Source organism: Zingiber officinale, chromosome 9A, assembly GCF_018446385.1.
Source record: "Zingiber officinale cultivar Zhangliang chromosome 9A, Zo_v1.1, whole genome shotgun sequence".
In the NCBI taxonomy this organism is placed as follows: Eukaryota; Viridiplantae; Streptophyta; class Magnoliopsida; order Zingiberales; family Zingiberaceae; genus Zingiber; species Zingiber officinale.
In genome coordinates this window covers 16,820,648-16,839,120 of record NC_056002.1, presented here as the reverse complement: position 1 = coordinate 16,839,120, position 18,473 = coordinate 16,820,648, and the positions used below count along the sequence as shown (strand labels likewise).

The 18,473-nt window shown below is 46.5% G+C and overlaps 1 protein-coding gene across 1 annotated transcript; it reads right to left on the bottom strand.

Annotated features, from left to right (window-relative positions):
* Positions 1 to 13,443: 13,443 nt before the first annotated feature.
* LOC122020973 (increased DNA methylation 1-like) lies at positions 13,444 to 18,413 on the bottom strand. Its single transcript, XM_042579037.1, has 7 exons — positions 18,292 to 18,413; positions 18,103 to 18,191; positions 16,974 to 17,212; positions 15,980 to 16,066; positions 15,159 to 15,258; positions 14,475 to 14,688; positions 13,444 to 14,381 (listed from the first exon to the last, which is right to left on the bottom strand). Exons 1-7 carry the CDS (start codon positions 18,359 to 18,361, stop codon positions 14,350 to 14,352), a joined length of 831 nt encoding a protein of 276 aa, XP_042434971.1. The 5' UTR covers positions 18,362 to 18,413; the 3' UTR covers positions 13,444 to 14,349.
* Between the last annotated feature and the right edge of the window lie 60 nt (positions 18,414 to 18,473).

Below are 18,473 nucleotides of genomic sequence, written 5' to 3'. Positions count from 1 at the left end.
CCGGGATATGCTCGGACAATTGCGGAATGACGCCAGAGGTACTTTTCTGACACAGACTCGTTAAGGTATGTTTGGGAAAGCGTGCACGCATCAGGAAGCGTGCCCGCGTTTCCCCGGGGTCCTATATAAGGACCCCCAGACGTCGACGAAGGTATGCGCACATCTCTACTGTAGCCACATTACGCACATCTCTACTGTAGCCATATTACGCAGCTTCTCTCGTTGCCTGACTTGAGCATCGGAGTGCCGTCGCCGGGAAACCCCTCCCGGCTCGGCTTCTTTGCAGGTTCGCCGGAGAGTTACACCACTCGTCGAAGACAGCGAAGCGTGCCACGTCCCCAGCGTCCGTCGACTCAGCGCTCGGACATGATCAAATTGGCGCCGTCTGTGGGAACGCACCTAAATCCGAGCCAAGAAGATGGAAGAAGCTGGACGTCAACTTCTGGTAACGCTCTCTCCCGAAGAGCTTGAGGCACTCGTCCAAGCGCGAGCCGCAAAAATAGTGGAGCAGCAACAGAAAGCTCAGGCTGAGCGGGCAACGTAGCAGGCGACATCAGCCTCGGGTGGCCGAGCGCCACCCGAAGATAGGCAGGAGCAGCTCTCAATATGGGGGCAAAACAAGGGGTCAGCCGACACTCAGATGGGGGCGTCGCCCGCCCCGATACCTTTTCATCGGGCTCTGTTCCAGACGCCCTCGAAGGTAGCACAAGCCAACTAAGACAAGGGATCTTCATCGGACGAAGCACCCATCCGGGACGTCAGAAAAGGAAAAGGCGCCCCGATCGGACGCGTCTCCCGAGCGGACCAACCGGCAGTTCTCAAATGTCATTCTATGTGATCCACTGCCGAGGCATTATGTGCCTCCTGCGATCGGGGAGTACAACGGGACAACCGACTCAGACGACCACCTGGGTAAGTTCGACAGCACCGCCACTCTGCATCAATACACAGATGGTGTCAAGTGCCGAGTATTCCTCACCACCCTTTCGAGATCGGCGCATCGGTGGTTTCGGAGACTACCGGACGGATCCATCACAAGTTTCAAGGAATTTCGAACGGCGTTCCTCCATCATTTTGCAAGCAGCAGGCGCCACCAGAAGACAAGCGTCAGCCTGTTTGCCATCAAGCAAGGCGCGAGAGAGCCGCTCCGAGCGTACATTCAGCGCTTCAACCAGGTGGCCATGGACATTCCAACGGTCACCTCGGAAACAATGGTGAACGCGTTCACGCAAGTGCTCGTGGACGGTGACTTCTTCCGCTCGCTTATCCGGAAGCCGCCCCGGGACTACGACCACATGCTGCATAAAGCCAACGAATACATCAATGTGGAGGAAGCCCAGGCGGCGAGAAGAAAAGAAGCCCAGAGTGACCAACCAGCTCCCGCCGAGCGGAAGCAGCCCATCAGTCACCAGCCACCCAGAGGACCGAGAGCTGTAGCCGCTCGTCCTCATCAGCACACTCGGCTGCACGTCGTCCAGCAAGTAGCGGCTGATCGACCCAAACCCAGGGGAAAGGTATGGACCCCGATGTTTTGTTCACTCCATCAGTCGGCTACTCACAACACCCGCGACTGTCAGAGCCTCCCCCCCATCGCTCATCCCGCGTCGAGGAGTTACCGTCGCCGATCGCCTTCACCAGACCGGCAACACTGACAACGGAGCCCCGTCCAAAGGATAGAAAGGAGATCCCCTGAGCAGCAGAATCGTCAGCAGCCCGGAACTCACCATCAGGCATCACACGAACGACCTCGACCTTCCGCTCGGGAGGAGGAAAATAGGGGCAACACATCTCGGGGAGAAATCAACATCATCGCCGGAGGTCCGACCGGCGGAGATTCCAACAGAGCCAGAAAGGCACACGCACGGCAGTTGAGGATCCACGCGGTCGGCTGCAGCCAGGAGAGGGCGAGCGGACTCGAGATCAGCTTCGGGCCCAGGGACCTCGAAGGAGTTGAAGTCCCTCACGATGATGCCCTGATCATCCGAGCGGTAATAGCCAATTACACTATTCACCGCATTTTCATTGACACAGGCAGCTCGGTCAACATAATATTCAAGAAGGCCTTTGACCAACTGCAAATCGACCGAGCTGAACTATTGCCAATGATGACCCCCGTCTATGGATTCACGGGGAACGAAGTCTTACCGGTCGGACAAGTCCGGCTAGCTATATCGCTGGGAGAAGAGTCGCTCAGAAGGACGAGAACCACAAGCTTTATTGTGGTTAATGCTCCTTCGGCGTACAACGTTATCTTGGGACGACCGGCGCTCAACGAGTTCCGGGTGGTCGTCTCTACCTTCTGCCAGAAGATCAAGTTTCCGGTAGAAGATCGCGTAGGGGAGGTGCGGGGAGATCAGCTAGCGGCTCGGAGATGTTATGTGGAGATGGTCCGAGCCGAATCCAAGTCCGCTCGGAAGGTGCCGCGGGTCGAGGTAAATACTATAACCGAGAAACCTCCTTCTTTGGTTTATGAAGAGAAAGAGGAGGTGCAGATTGACTCTTCCCGACCGGAGCCACTACCTTCATAACATCCGATTTGGAGGAGAAGCAGAAGGAGAAGCTGATCAAATGCCTACAGCGTAACTGCGACGTCTTCGCTTGGTCGACCCATGAGCTGCCAGGGGTCTCGCCAAGCGTGGCACAGCATGAACTTCACGTCCGGCCGGACGCTCGGCCGGTGAAGCAAAGAAAGAGGGACTTCAGCGCGGAACAGAATGTAATCATCCGGGTGGAGGTAGAAAAGCTTCTGGAGGCCGGCCACATAAGGGAAGTATAATTCCCGAGTTGGCTTGCAAATGTGGTTCTGGTCTCCAAGTCGGGCAACAAGTGGAGGGTCTGCATCGACTTCCGGGACTTGAACAAGGCATGCCCGAAGGACTTCTACCCCCTGCCTCGGATCGATCAGCTAGTGGACTCCACGGTCGGGTGCGAGCTGATATGCATGCTGGATGCATATTAAGGCTACCATCAAGTGCCGCTCGCCCGTGAAGATCAGGAGAAGGTCAGCTTCGTCACGGCGGACGGCACCTACTGCTACAATGTAATGCCGCTCGGACTGAAGAACGCAGGAGTCACCTACCAACGTCTGATGAACAAGGTCTTCAGGGAGTAGATCGGACGCAACTTGGAAGTGTACATGGACGACATACTTATCAAGTCCTTCCGGGCGGCCAATCTCTACGCAGATATGGATGAGACCTTCCAAACATTGAGAAGATATGACATCAAACTTAATCCTCAGAAGTGCCTGTTCGGAGCAAAAGGCGGGCGCTTCCTGGGTTATATTGTGACCGAGCGGGGCATAAAAGCGAACCCCAACAAGATAAAAGCATTGCAGGACATGCTGCCTCCCAGAAATCTTCGAGAGGTACAGCGTCTTACCGGTCGGATAACGACGCTGTCAAGATTTATCTCTAAGACTGCCGACCGGAGCTTGCCTTTTTTCAAGATTCTCCGTAAAACCACCAAGTTTCAATGGGACGAGGAGTGCGGTCGGGCGTTCGAGGAATTGAAGACTTATCTGAATTCCTTACCCGTGTTGGCCAAACCAGCCGTAGGTGAGCCGCTCCGCATTTATTTATCATCAACTGAGCATGCTGTGGGCTCAGCATTAGTAAGGCCGAGCGGTGAGGAGCAGCCAGTGTACTTTTTAAGTTATATCTTAAAGGATGCTGAGTCTCGCTACACCGGTCTCGAGAAGTTGACTTTAGCTTTGGTCCTTGCCGCTCGGAGGTTGCGTCCTTACTTTTTGGCGCACACCACTATTGTGATGACGAATAGCCCGCTAGCAAGGGTACTCCTGGACCCTGAAGCACCCGGACGACTCATCAAGTGGACGACGGAGCTGAGCGAATTTGACATCCAATACCAACCCCACTCGGCGATCAAAGCGTAGTCCTTGGCAGATTTCGTGACCGAGGTACAAAAGCCTGAGCCCGAAGCTACATGTAAAATATATGTGGTCGTCCACTCGGCTTGGAAGCGGAATTGGGATCCTACTACATTCACCTCAGGGAGAGCGGATGCATTTATCCGTCCGGCTAGACTATCGGGCAACAAATAATGAGGCGGAATACGAAGCCCTCATAGCCGGATTGCAAGCCGCACGGCATGTTGGAGCCAGTCGGGCCATGATCCACTCGGATTCCCAGCTTGCCGCTCAGCAACTCATGGGCGCTTTTGAGATAAACAATGCAAGACTCAAATTGTACGCGGAGGCCTTTGAGAAACTCAAGACCGGCTTCACCGAGGTAGTGGTCTAGAAGATACCCCGAGCGGAGAACCAGGCGGCTGATGAATTAGCCAAGATCGTAAGCTCAATATCATCGGTCGTCATCTAGCAACCAATCGAGCAGGTATCCTTGGTAGCGCATATAGACCGGATGGAAGACCTCACATTCCCGAGCGATTGGAGAACAGTCATCATGGAGTTTCTGCGCTCAGGGGCCTCACCGTTCGACCGGGATGAAGCTCAGCTACTAAGGAGGAGAGTCGACTGGTTCACTCTCATCGGAGATCAGCTTTACAAAAAGGATTTCTCCCAACCGCTGCTAAAATGCGTTAGCTCAAAAGACGCAGAGTACATTCTCCAGGAGGTACACCAAGGATCTTGCGGAGGTCATCCGGGCGGCCGATCTTTGGCTAGGAAGATCCTGCTGGCCGGATACTTCTGGCCAACGCTACATGAGGATGCCGCTCGGACCGTCGCAACGTGTCTTTCCTGTCAGAAGTACCAAAACTTCTCACATAAGCCGACGGAAGAAATGAAAGCGTCCGCAGTGTCTTGCCCGTTCGACCAGTGGGGCATGGACATCATAGGACTGTTCCCCATGGCGACCGGACAACGGAAGTTTCAATTGGTGGCAGTAGATTACTTCTCCAAGTGGGTGGAGGCGAAGCCATTGGCCAAGATAACCGAGCACATGGTCAAGAAATTCATCTGGCAAAACATCATCTGTCGGTTCGGCATTCCACGTCGGCTCGTGTCGGACAATGGACGACAGTTCGTCGGAAATCAGCTCGAAGAATGGTGCAAGGGATATAGCATTGAGCAGCACTTCACGTCTGTGGCGTATCCCCAAAGCAATAGTCAAGCCGAAGTAGCCAACCAGGAGATACTCCGAATTCTTCGGGCTTGGCTCGACCACATGGGAGGAAGCTGGGTGGACGAGCTGCCAGGAGTCTTATGGGCCATCCGCACGACCCCTAAAGAGGGAACGGGAGTAACACCATTCCATCTGGTGTATGGAGGCGAGGCAGTCATCCCAGTCGAAGTCGGCGTAGAGTCCGTCCGGATCCAGAACTACGACGAAGATAATGCCGAGCGGAGACAGCTAGAATTGGACTTGATCGACGAGGAGAGAGTCAAAGCGTCCGTCCGGCTGATGGCCTACAGGCAGAGAATGAAGCAGAACTACAACCGCCGCGCGATTCCTCGAGCATTCCAGGTGGGCGACTTGGTCTGGAAGAAAGTGAAGCCGGTCGGGAACGTAGGCAAGCTGGAGGCTCCCTGGGCAGGACCATTCGAAGTCATCGAGAAGCTCCGATCGGGAGTCTACTACTTGGAGGATGAGGATGGACGAAAGCTAGAGAGGTCATGGAGCGCAAACTACCTCCAGCCTTATCGGGCTGGATGAAAGGTGCGCTGATGTAATATATTTTGAGTATTCCGTTCGGATGTATCGTTTGGTTGCAGGAATGAAAGCTATAAGAACAAAGCAAAGGCATGATTCTGGCGCACCAAGCGGGTAGCAGCATGATGTCGTGGCAAGACCCCGTGTCGTTCGGCCGGAAGTATATTATCCGAGCAAAATGCTCGATGTCGGAGACCCCGTGTCGTTTGGCCGGGGATATATTAACCGAGCCATGGGCTCGAAGGCGAAGACCCCGTGTCGTTCGGCCGGGGATATATTATCCGAGCCATAGGCTCGATGGCGAAGACCCCGTGCCATCCGGCCGGGGATATATTAACCGAGCCATAGGCTCGAAGGAAAAGACCCCGTGCCATTCGGCCGGGGATATATTATCCGAGCCATAGGCTCGATGGCGAAGACCCCGTGCCATTCGGCCGGGAATATATTATTCGAGCCACAGGCTCGATGGCGAAGACCCCGTGTCATTCGGCCGGGCGTATATTATCCGAGCTATAAGCTCATTATTAAAGACCGTCGAGCGACGACGTTAAACTCTAGAGTTTAACGTCGCCGCTCGACGGTTTTCAAACCGGGGGGGTTTATAGTCGTCGGTTCGTTAAACTCTAGATTCGGATCGACGACTATAAACCCCCCGGCTTGAAGACCGTCGAGCGGCGACGTTAAACTCTAGAGTTGAACCGGCGACTATAAACCCCCCGGCTTGAAGACCGTCGAGCGGCAACATTAAACTCTAGAGTCGGACCGGCGACTATAAACTCCCCGGCTGGAAGATCGTCGAGCGGCGACGTTAAACTCGAGAGTCGGACCGGCGACTATAAACCCGCAGGATGGAAGATCGTCGAGCGGCGACGTTAAACTCTAGAGTCGGACCGGCGACTATAAACCCCTCGGTTGGAAGACCGTCGAGCGGCGACGTTAAACCTATAGAGTCAGACCGACGACTATAAACACCCCGCCTTGAAGACCGTCGAGCAGCGACGTTAAACCTTAGAGTCAGACCGGCGACTATAAACCCTCCGGTCGGAAAAAGATAATAAAGAGGTCGACTTGTGAGTCGATTGGCTGATCGGGCAAGTTACCAAAGGTACTTCGTGAACATCTATCGGGATCCCATTTAAAGAAGTGGGGGATGTTCAGGCGAGCGGCCTGGTTGTGTAGAATACTTCATGAAAAATTACTTAGGAAAGCAAGGCAGGACGAGAAACGATTATCGAACAAGAAAGAAGGGGGAGACACGAACGACAGTAATTCGCTAGCCGATCGGAAGACACAAGCATTGACAAAAAGAAAAAAGAGTAAGTTACTAAAAATACGGCATAGCTTCATTACAATTTAGGCCCTTAGGGCCGATCGGAAGGGTTACAAGAAGCACTACTCGAGAAATTCATAAACAGTCTTCGGGATGGAGGAAAGAAGCGCCACATAGTCTTCGGCCAGGATGGTTGTGGAGTTGGGGAGCTGACCCTTGGACTTCAGATAGTTCGTCGTGGTAGTAATGGCCAACTCACATCCGCTCGCAGACCTTCTCAGAAAATTCGTTCGAGCGGATGTGCTGCTGCTTCAGGGCTGCGACTCGGCCTGGCTTAGCCTCTTGATACTCCTTGAAGAAAGCTTGGGAAGCTTCAAGAGCCTCCTGCAAGTTCTTCAATTCGTCCTTATGTTTGAGCGCTTCACCCGAGCGGCTCGCCTTCTCGCCGTCCAGCTGCTCCGCCAACTCCTTAACTCGTTGTTCCAGGCCCCGCGCCTCGACATTTTTCTTCTCCAGATCGGCTATGGCTGTTTTCTTCCGATCGGTGGCTAGGCTTATTTTCCGGTCAAGTGTCTTGACCTGTCTTTCAAGTTCAGCCAGAGTATGGGCCTGGTCGGCCGTCTTCTTTCGCTCCGCCTCCAATAAATCTTGGGCCTTTTTGAGCTCTTTCTGTAGCTCGGCATATGAGGGACCCTGGGAGGGGGCGCCGCCAGAACTCTTTAACCTCTTCATCCACCATGGTCAGCCGATTGGAGACAGTAATCTCCTCCACCCATCTCTGACATAAACAGAAGTATTGATAGCCGATCGAAAAGAATACGTAAAAAACTTCGGAGGAAAACACACTTACCCCAGTGGGCTGCTGCATATGACTGTTGGCCAGATTGCTGAGCGGAATCATCGCGACACGGGCCCGAGCATCGGCCCACATCTCGGCGAGGGGCCCCTTCATGGTGATCATATGCTCAGGCGCGGTCGGCCGATCAGACTCGGGCAACAGCTCCTCGCTGGGAAGGTACAGGGTGGCCCTGACGGTGCGGCTCTGGCCTGGAGACGTGTGAGCAGATGCGGAGGGAGTAGAGGCTGGAGCGGAGAACTTGGACAAAATAGCCGAGCGCTGGACCCGGCGGGGGGCAGGTGGAAGAGCGATGACCGACACAACTTCAATTGGGTTGGCGGGCAGGTTTAGTTGAGAAAGAATAATGCCTCCACCATTGGAGTTTTCCCACGGGAATCGGACCCCGCCCGCTCGGATACGCGAACAGCAGAAGTAGCCGATCGCAACGGTGTATCCGTCCGACGCCTCTTTTTTCTGAGTGGCTGCTCGTCTTCTTGACCGGAGCCTTCCTCTTGCCCGGCTAGCTCCCGGTTTGAAGTATTGCCTCCCGTCCCCTCCATGGGGGAGGCCTGAGCGGCTGACTCTTCCGCATGTGTCTCACTCTCACCCTGGTGAGAGCCGACCGGAGTGATGCCCAGTCGCTCCATCTCTTTGGCGGCTGCCGCCTCGAGCGCCTCGGCTTTCTTCTTTAAAATCCCGAGCATCACGGACTCCATGACGATATTTGCTGCAAAGGAAAAAGAAGGAAATCAGTTAGCACTCAAAGTGCATGGACAAGGGAAATTCTTACCAAAGCTGCTCGGAAGTGGAGTGCGGCTCGGACTCAGGCCGAATATATACAACACGCCTTCGGGCAGAAGCTTGTTGATATCGAGCTTCAGCCCGGCCAGCATGTTCGCGGCCTCGAGATAGTCCGGTCGGGTCTTAAATCTTTTCAGCTCGGGAGAAGTAGGCGGTCCGACCTGCCACTTGGTTTGGAAAGGAGCCCGCTCGGGGAAACGAAGATAAAAGTAATACTCCTTCCAGTGTTTATTGGAGGAGGGGAGTTTATCAAAAAAAGACAAGGCAGAGCCGAGCCTGGAATAGATAGGTGCCCAGGTCGGACTGCTTGGGATAATAAAAATAGTAAAAAAATCTCCGGTCGGAGAGGGATGCGGAGTATCTTGAACAGTACCACCACTCCACACAAAAGTCGAAAAGTATTGGGAACTAATTGGGCGAGCGGAAGACCAAAGAAGTTGCAAACGTCGGCGAAGAAGGGATGAAGAGGAAATCGCAGAGCGGCCGTGAATTGGTCGCGGAAAAAACAAACGGCTCCTCTTGGCGGTTTGTGAGGTCGAGCGATTGGAGAGGGTAGAATAAGTTCAAAGTCAGATGGAATGTCAAAAATGTTAAGCAAGGCTTCGGCGTCACGCCGATCAAAGCGAGATTCCATGGTAGTATACCAGGGACCTAAAGTGGGTTCTACAGGTCGGGATGAACTGGCTATTATCCGATCGGGCAAAAAACAAAAGCCAAGAGAATAGAAAATGACACCACAAGGAGACGATGAAAAGGACAGCGACCAGAAGACGAGAACTCAACAAAAGAACGAGAAAAACAGAGAGGAAAGGAGGCGGAACCTTACGAAGAGGCTGGGGAACGAAGGAAGACGGCGGGGAATCGTCGGAAAACGGTGAAGCGGAGTCGCCGGAACACTGAAGCACTGAAGAAAGGCAACGGACACACGAAGGCAGAAGTGTGACGGAGGAGGAAGATGACGACTTTATAAGGTCGGGCCCGATCGGCCTCGACCGTCCGATGCAGGTCACAGGAACCAAGGCCCCCATCGGGCAGTTTATTTCAAACCACTGATGTCCCATCGGACACATCGCCGAGCTGTACGGTGACGCCAGCGGAGGCGCCACGTGGCACCGGGTCATAGAAGCGCATTTAATGAGCGCCATTACGGCGCACAGCGCACATGCTTGGTCTTAATGGAGAAAATTTACACGAATCCCGAGGAGACCCGAAGGACGTCAGCAATGATGGTCGGCACGGTAGCAGAGCCAGCGCTCGGAGGAGGTCGAGCGGCCGAGGGAGGAACATTTTGTTGGTGCGGGTAGCACTAACGGAAGGGATCCGGGCGCCCGGAAGGGATCCGGGCGCCCGGAAGGGATCATGGCGCTCGGAGGCAAGTTTTATCCAAGCCGAGTCATCGCCACGTGGAGTTCGCTGATTAGACTTGCCACGTCGCACCAGGGCGCCCGGAAGGGATCCAGGCGCCCGGAGCAGCATATAAAAGAAGCCCCAGGGGTGGAGCTTCCATATCAACTGAGAATCTACTACTTGCTCTGCTGCTCTACGCTTCTGCGACGCCGCGAGGCTATTCTGACAAAGCGCTTTCTTAAGTCTAATTCTTTTTCTCTTGTCGGTATTTTATTTCTGTCAATTCTTGTACTTAATTATTTTGTAATCATCATTCGAATTGATAGTGATTGCCCAACGAAAGTACTCACAGAGTACGGGCCTTTGAGTAGGAGTCGTCATAGGCTCCGAACGAAGTAAAATTACTGTGTCTGTTCTTTTAAATTCCGCTGCACTTAACTCTTTTCAACGTTGTTTTTCGAATTGATATTCACCCCCCCCCCCTCTATCAACACTTCACGATCCAACACATTTCAGAGGGGCAGGGCGATGTCATTCAGGCCGACCGGCAGTCCAGTTAGTCGGACTTAACGCCTCCTTCGACTAGACTTGAAGGGGAGGCATGTGATCCGGTGATAAGGACGGGGGATCCTCATTGGCGGAAGATCAACAGCACGTGGAGGTCAAAGGTCAAGAGATTCAACCCTTGGATCGGCTGACCGACCGACCGGAGGAAGCAGGCTGACCTTTGACCTCGCAGGGCATACCGACCGGCCATGAATCTCCCGAACCGAAGGAATACAACCCGACTGGAGGTCGGGTTTCCGATGCTCAAGGTAAAAAGGTTCAAGTCCCGAGCGTGATGTCCGTTCGGCCGGTACACAAGGCAACACAGGCGGGAGTAGTCTCATCCGAGCATACGACCGAGGCAGAAGTTATATGCCTGCCAAGCGACCGACCCGCTCGGCCCTGGAACAGACAGGGAGAGTAAGAGGACAAAGGAGACAGGGGATAACATCATCCTCGAGACGTCTGCCGCCGACAAGCAGCAGAGTTGGCGCCCGAGCCGTACACAAGATCATACGGTGGAAGCTTCCACCGTCACATCCGGGATATGCTCGGACGATTGCGGAATGATGCCAGAGGTACTTTTCTGATATAGGCTTGTTAAGGTATGTTTGGGGAAGCGTGCACGCATCAGGAAGCGTGCCCGTGTTTTCCCGGGGTCCTATATAAGGACCCTCAGACGTCGACGAAGGTATGCGCACATCTCTATTGTAGCCACATTACGCTGCTTCTCTCGTTGCCTGACTTGAGCATTGGAGGGCCGTCGCCGGGAAACCCCTCCCGGCTCGGCTTCTTTGCAGGTTCGCCGGAGAGCTACACCACCCGTCGGAGACAGCGGAGCGTGCCACGTCCCCAGCGTCCGTCGACTCGGTGCTCGGACAGGATCATTAACCATTAATTTATTAAAATTGAGACTATGTTTGATAAATTAAGAAATTTTTTATCACTATATCATTGCCTCTAGTTCAGATCCTCTGTCCCCGTGTCTCATTATCAATCGGACGGATTAGATTAAATCTCAAAGATGCTTTACACATTACGAGGATACTGTATATATTTTAAAGATGTCATGATGCCTTGAGATTTAATCTGATCCGTTCGATCGGTAATGGGACACGGGAACAGAGAGAAATGGGGACAGAGGATCTGAATGACATTGCAGTTCAGATCCTCTGTCCCCATTTCTCTCCGTCCCCGTATCCCATTGCCGATCGGACGGATCGATTAAATTTCAAGGATTCTTTGCAAATCACGAGGATACTGTACATATTTTAAAGATGCCATGATGTCTTGAGATTTAATCTGATCCGTTCGATCGATAATGAAACACGGGAATAAAGAGAAATAGGGACAGAGGATCTAAACGTCATTTCTCTCGGTCAAACTAAGTGTTTAAACAATTTCGAATATGATTCAATTTAATTGAGTACTAAAATTAATATTCAATTCTTTTAATTATCTGAAATTATAATTTAATTATCGTTTAAACTTGAAAGTTTTTCTTATTTTAGAAATGGTTTTTAAAACATATATATATATATATATATATATATATATATATATATATATAATATCCTTTTAACTATTCCCAATTAGTTACAATATTCGTACCTACACCAGTGATATATATATATATATATATATATATATATATATATATATATATATATATATATATATATATATATATATATATATATATATATATATATATATCTATAGATAACTATTCCCAATTAGTTACAATATTCGTACCTACACCAGTGATGTTGCATTGCCATGATTAACTTGTTCTTCCGGGTTTACTCATAGGTGAATCATGGGAAATAGTCCACCTCAAGGATTAGTCAGGTTGAAAATTTAGAAACCTCAATTTAAAAAAAAAATTGAGTTCGGAAATGGAGCCTTGAATCAAATTAGTGAGAGAAGAATATTGTAAACATTTTGTTGCAAACACAAGTTCTTGGTAATGGAGAAACAAGGGGAATATGAGGAAGCAGATGAAGCAGGAAGGAAAAATGTGACAGTTCAATGACTCGAATTCAACTTCGAGGCATCTGATGACAACACACTTGTGTTTGGCACTTGCAAGAAGAATCAAGAATGGTTACTGTCTGATGATGAAACAGACAATGACACTCCTCTTCCTAAGAATAATATTTATGATTTTTTACAAAAAAAATTTAAAAAAAAAAAGAAAAGGGCAAAGTTAAGATTGTCACAATAAAGTTGATGTGGGGAGCAGAGCATGAATTCTATTCCATCAACATTCTTCTTCTTTATTATTATTATTATTATTTCATTAATCCTTTTTCTGCAATTCCTACACCAACAAGGGAGAAGAAGAACAAGAGGACAATGAATTCCACCACTCCTCACCTTGCCCAGCTTTATGCTCTGTGCACATGAGCATCATTGAGCACTTGTTGCCTGCAAGCTTCTCATTTCAGCAACCCAATTCATAGTTGCTGATGACTCACCAATCCTAGATTTCATTGGACGTTTTGAGGTCCTGAAAAGAGTGGGAAGGCATAGATCACTGGTCCACGGATCTCTGCATCTTGTTCTTCTTTGTTGATGCTTTGCGGCGAGAGAACTCAAACCGGAGATCAGAGAAACTTTTATCCATCAGCACCTGTTAAAAAAACTGCAAGAATCCTTATATTCACGATCTACTGTCTTTGATGAATAATCAACTTCCTCTGAGTTACTATGTATGATAAGTGTTTCTCTTTTCAGTCTCTACCACATGTTTAAGGCATGGAGACTGATCAAGTTGAGTCATAAAAGTTGAAATGGCACAAAATCAAGATTGAAACATAAGATTGTGAGCACCTCAACTGATAAACTAGGCGATGATGGATCGCAAGCATGATGCAATAGATCAACGAGCACAATGATGTGGCACAGTGAGTTAGATTGAGTTTGCAACATCAGAGAATGTGGTACAGATTGACAGCAGCAATGTTTAAAAATATATATAGAACTAGAATCCCCAATTAACTCCCTAAAAATGAGGCTATACAAGCTTTAAAAATTGATATATAGCCGCCATACAATCTTCTACACAATGCTGTAAAATCAATTGACACCTATACAATCTTCTACCCAAGCTAACAAAATTAATTGCCAACCTTCTATACAAGATAAACTTATTGGGCAATCTTTACAAAGTTATTGACTATTCTCAACACTATCTTAAAACTAACAGATTGATAGCAACAGAAAAATGTGGTCAAAGAATGAGTCACATAGCTTCCATATGAACTCTGTTGCTGAATTTGGCAACTACAATAGCAGACCATGAAAGTTCCAAATGAGTAAAGATGGAACTTATTTTAAGAAGTCAACATATATTAGTGTGCAATTTGAGTTGGATCTCAGCAGCCACATGTACTTCCCACATGTTCATCAGAGCCAAAGATTATGGAAAAGATGAAAAACATTTTGAGGGCTTTCCATAAATGTCTTAACCCTGACAAAACTTATATCCTTCCAAAGAAAAGAGAGCTTTAGCATTTGTCATAGAGATAGGAACTTTATACTTTAGAACCTGATTTGCATGAGGAGATTCAGCAGATTTAAAAATGAGCATTGTTCTTTGGCCAAACTTGGTGAAGTTTTTTTTTTCGTGCATTGAAGCTTATACTCAAATGATAAAACTTCTTCTCCAGCTTATAATTAACAAAACTCCTGATATACACTATGGCAGGTTATTCATGGTACCAGAATCACTCTCTTTCCTTTCATGATTAGCAGCCATGGATATCTCAAGAATCAAGCCAGGTTTTTGCTCGGTCAAAGTCTGCTTGAAATGTAGGTTAGGCTTGAGGCACACTTACACGATATACAGCAGTCTGAGAAGAGGCATGGAGGTTGGCTCAGTAGCAGACCCAGGAGTGTGTTATTTTTGCCTATTGCTCAACGTCATTTTCGATTGTTACAACTGTATATATCATCAGAAATGAAATTAATGGAACAAATCAAATAATACTAATAATTAGTTTTGCTATTCAATTTCAACATTCGATCCACCCACCTCCAGGAACCGGTGTAGGTTTTTCAGGAGAAAGCATCTTTGGCAATGTCTTGTCGAATAAATATGTACCAGGAAAAACCAATATATTTGCAGATCTAATTTCCTTTTCTTGAAAACCATTAAGAGGCATGAAGCCAAATACCTTAGTCCATGCATCCTGTAGCTCGGGAATGCTGGATATAACCAGCTTTTCAACATTGAGCGAACAGAGAAGCTGAGAATGAGATCAAATTCAAATCAAATAAACGAAGAACAGAAGCATAAAGCTGCTGAGAAGAAAGAAACCTAAATAAATATAGAGAGTAACACCATTGGCGGCATTAGGTAGGTCACCAAAGTCCGGAAAGGGAAAAAATTAAACAGGCAAAGTTGGCAGATGTTTAAATTTCTGCAAGCATAATTCAGATTTGCAGAAGCTTGAAACATCTTGACAGCCTAAATCTAGATGCCACTTGGATTATAACTAGAAAACAAGAATCATCATCTCTACTCTTTCAAACAGATTTTAGGACGAACGATGAAAGATGGGATGAAACTTTGTTGCATCATGTCAGAAAATTCGAGTTTGAATCTTTCAAGCTTTGTAGTTTTCAGCAAAATACGAACTGTAAGCATAAATTACCAAATACTCTAAATTGGTGAATAAACAAACAATGAATAGAATAAAAAGGCAAACTAACATACTGATTCAATTCCACCAAGAAGCCGGCGGCACATGCCTTGGCGTCTATACATGTTTCTTGTCCCAATAAAAGGTATTTCTGCCAGCCTGGTTCCATGGATCCTATCAGACAAGACGAAAGCAATAGAAAATCAAAATCAAATGTAATAGGGTAGGTGATTTCTTCCCTCTTTTCACCTAAAAAGAAAAAGGCAAGAAAACACATGGAGATTACATGCTAAAATAGACCTGCATTGAGTGATGGATTAAAGATAGAGATCAATCTTTCAAACAATCCTTCTTATAAATATAGGTTAAGTAGGACTTAGAAACAACATCAAGCATTATCTCAAGCTGTATGGGAGGCATGTTGTAACGATCAGGTACAAAAGAATTATACACTTCAGTGAATATACCATGGATCAATTATGAACCAATATCTAAAGAACCAATCCATTCCGCATCTGTGCTTGCACAAACTGAGGTTCCTAGTTTGAACCCCCAACCCTTTTATCTATGCACATCACCTTGGACCAACATGCACCTCTACCTACATTTCCACAGAGTGCTACACAAAACCTGACTGAAAACCTATTAAGGTTTAGGCGTGCCAGGATGTATACACAACCAGCCTCCTAACTCTCACTAAGATTTACTGTTCATATTTCTCATAAACAATTCAGGAATGTAACATGATTGACAATAATCAATAATCTACTTATGAAGTACAATCTATCAACCACAGGTACATTTGAGACAATAGCTTCTGCACATAAGATGATCAATCCCCCAGTGAACTAGTCATCAATATAGCTTACAGTTAACAGACAGTCAAGACAAGTACCTGATAGAGGCTGCAGAGATAATTTCATCACCACGCTCCAAAATTATTGTGCAGAAACTCTTATAGTTCAGACGATTAAAATTTGATCTGCAAAAGCAACAAAACATAGAAGAAACAAGATTGTTAGTAGATAGCTATTGCAGGATATAAGCATCAACAATATATTTCTTAGTTCTCAAAAGACATGGAAGAGAAATATTAGCAAACAGGTACCCATAGAATTTTAAAAAACAACAAACCTCAGCTATCTACAACTACTAAAAAAGTGGGCACTGAAGAGGCAAGTCCCTTATAGAAGTGAAGGGGCAGCAAAAAGTCAGATCAATGAACAGGGGGCCAGTGTGGCCTTAGGTTTCGAAAGCTAACTTTCCAATTTGCATTAGAGAAATGAAAAACCTATCAGCCAATTAGTAATCATGACAAATACAGAGCAACATCCAGAGGGTATAAAATATAAATGACACAAATCTTCATGAACAAATACAGTAAAAGTTGATTCATATTCCTCCATCATAAAACGATATTAGAGAAGGTAAAAAAGATGAACATATTTTAAGCTTCAAGAGAAATGAATTTGACTTGTCAATATTCTTGAGTAAAGTTCATGAACAGTTCTTGAACTGATTCAACGATAAGTTAGATTAGTGCTCATTATCATCCTGTATGGAAAAATATATTTTTTTAAAAAAAAACAATAATCTGAAATATCTACAACATACATATAGATTTATCAAACATGTTAAGGAATGAGATATTACATAACTTTGCACTAAAGTCAGTTAAGGAATGAGATCCATGTTGTCTTTCCTAAATAGTTGGGGAAAAAATGAGGTTTGGTGATGAGAATAACAATGATATATATAATCAAACACATTAATTGGTAAGATACAAATATGATCACTCCTCAATAATCTAACTGAAAATCTTAATGAGAATGCCTATTTTCCATTCACAATTTCCACTGAAAGATAGACGAGATGTGAGAAATGCTTACCCACAATTATAGACAACATTATGAATGACGTTAAAACCACTTCTCTGGTCAACAATCGGCAGAAAGCACTCATCCAAAATGGCTAGAGCAACAGCAATCTTCAAGTTGCATTCTGCCATTTGATGCAACTCCAACTTATACATAGAAACATCCTCATCAAATCGCCTAATAATGCTCCATGAAAATCCAGCTCCCAAGTCATTCTTGGTCCCAAGAATCTTCTGCAATCCTTCAAAAACCTGCAGTTAGAAAAGGCAGCGCTGGATCATTATTAGAACAGCTAGAGTATAGAACCAAAATCTTGATAGAATAAGACTGGGGGATTAAGTTTTGTAACTTCTCAAAAAATGAATTTTTATAATCTGCTTGGTCATACATTCCAACAAACGTTTATGTGAAATATAATGATTCTGCATTAGGCAGATGCAACTTTGCATAAATCAATCACCACTGCATAAATTTACACTGTGTTAGTAAAACATAAAATCTTAGCAAAATCTCATATGCCTTCAGTTCAGCATGCAAAAGCAAGCATGGGAACTAAATCTTTACCCATAACCTGGTTAATTGTTGAGATAGAAGCTAGTATCAACCCCTTCTTGATTGTCAAGAAATTGTCAAGATTAAATAGGACAAAAGAAGAATGATTTATGCAGACATAAATTTGGACGGTCAAGCCTATTTCCTCTTAGCCCTCCCTCCATATTTTTTTTTTTGGAAACACTAATACCTATATTGCAACTGAGCAATACTACATTAAGAAATTGTCATATTTTATCCTATATGGTAATGTAATTATATAGTAGGTTGATCTAAAAGATCCTCATATAATAGGTTGATCTAACAGATCCTTCTCTAACACAGCACTGATTTGCTTGAAAAAAGAAAACTAAGTTTGACATCAAATAGAATATCACCCAATGGATGAATAATCAGGTCTATGGAAACAAATATTTGCTAAGATTACATTATTGTTCATAAGCAAACATATATCATTCTGTTGTGACTTTAAATAAAATGCCCTTCTTGAAGATTTGAGCTATTGCAACAATGACCATAAAAAAAATTCAAACAATAAAATTATCAAGGCTCGATATAGAAAAGATGGGCAAAACCCACCACTTTATACCTTTCTGCAACTTTGGGTACAAAAAGCACTACTCAGGTTCAATGAAATGGGAGAAATTGATTCAAATTGAGCAACACAATCCTGATGATCTGCAAAATTCAAGGCGCCTAGCAATAAGTTTCTTCATTCTTTGAACATTACTAAACTTAAAATGTGAAGACCAAAATATAGAGTTTAGTTATTCCATACATTTTGCCTCACACTGGCTGCATGAGAGTAATGAAGAATCAATTCCATTGTTTTTTTTAGTAGAATCCATAGAAATTTCACCACAGTATCTGCAGCAGCATTTTGTACAGTGCCACACTCCATGAGGAAGCATCTACAAAAAAACACATTAAAAAATTGAGCCAAACAGGCATGTCGCACCA

Excerpts from the sequence above, each read along its gene's own strand:
- LOC122020973 (XM_042579037.1), bottom strand. The coding sequence starts at position 18,361 with ATGGATTCTACTAAAAAAAACAATGGAATTGATTCTTCATTACTCTCA. Across the intron at positions 17,213-18,102 it reads GTACCCAAAGTTGCAGAAAG|GTTTTTGAAGGATTGCAGAA; the intron begins GTATAAAGTGGT and ends TTCTAACTGCAG. Across the intron at positions 14,382-14,474 it reads ACCTACACCGGTTCCTGGAG|TTGTAACAATCGAAAATGAC; the intron begins GTGGGTGGATCG and ends TGATATATACAG.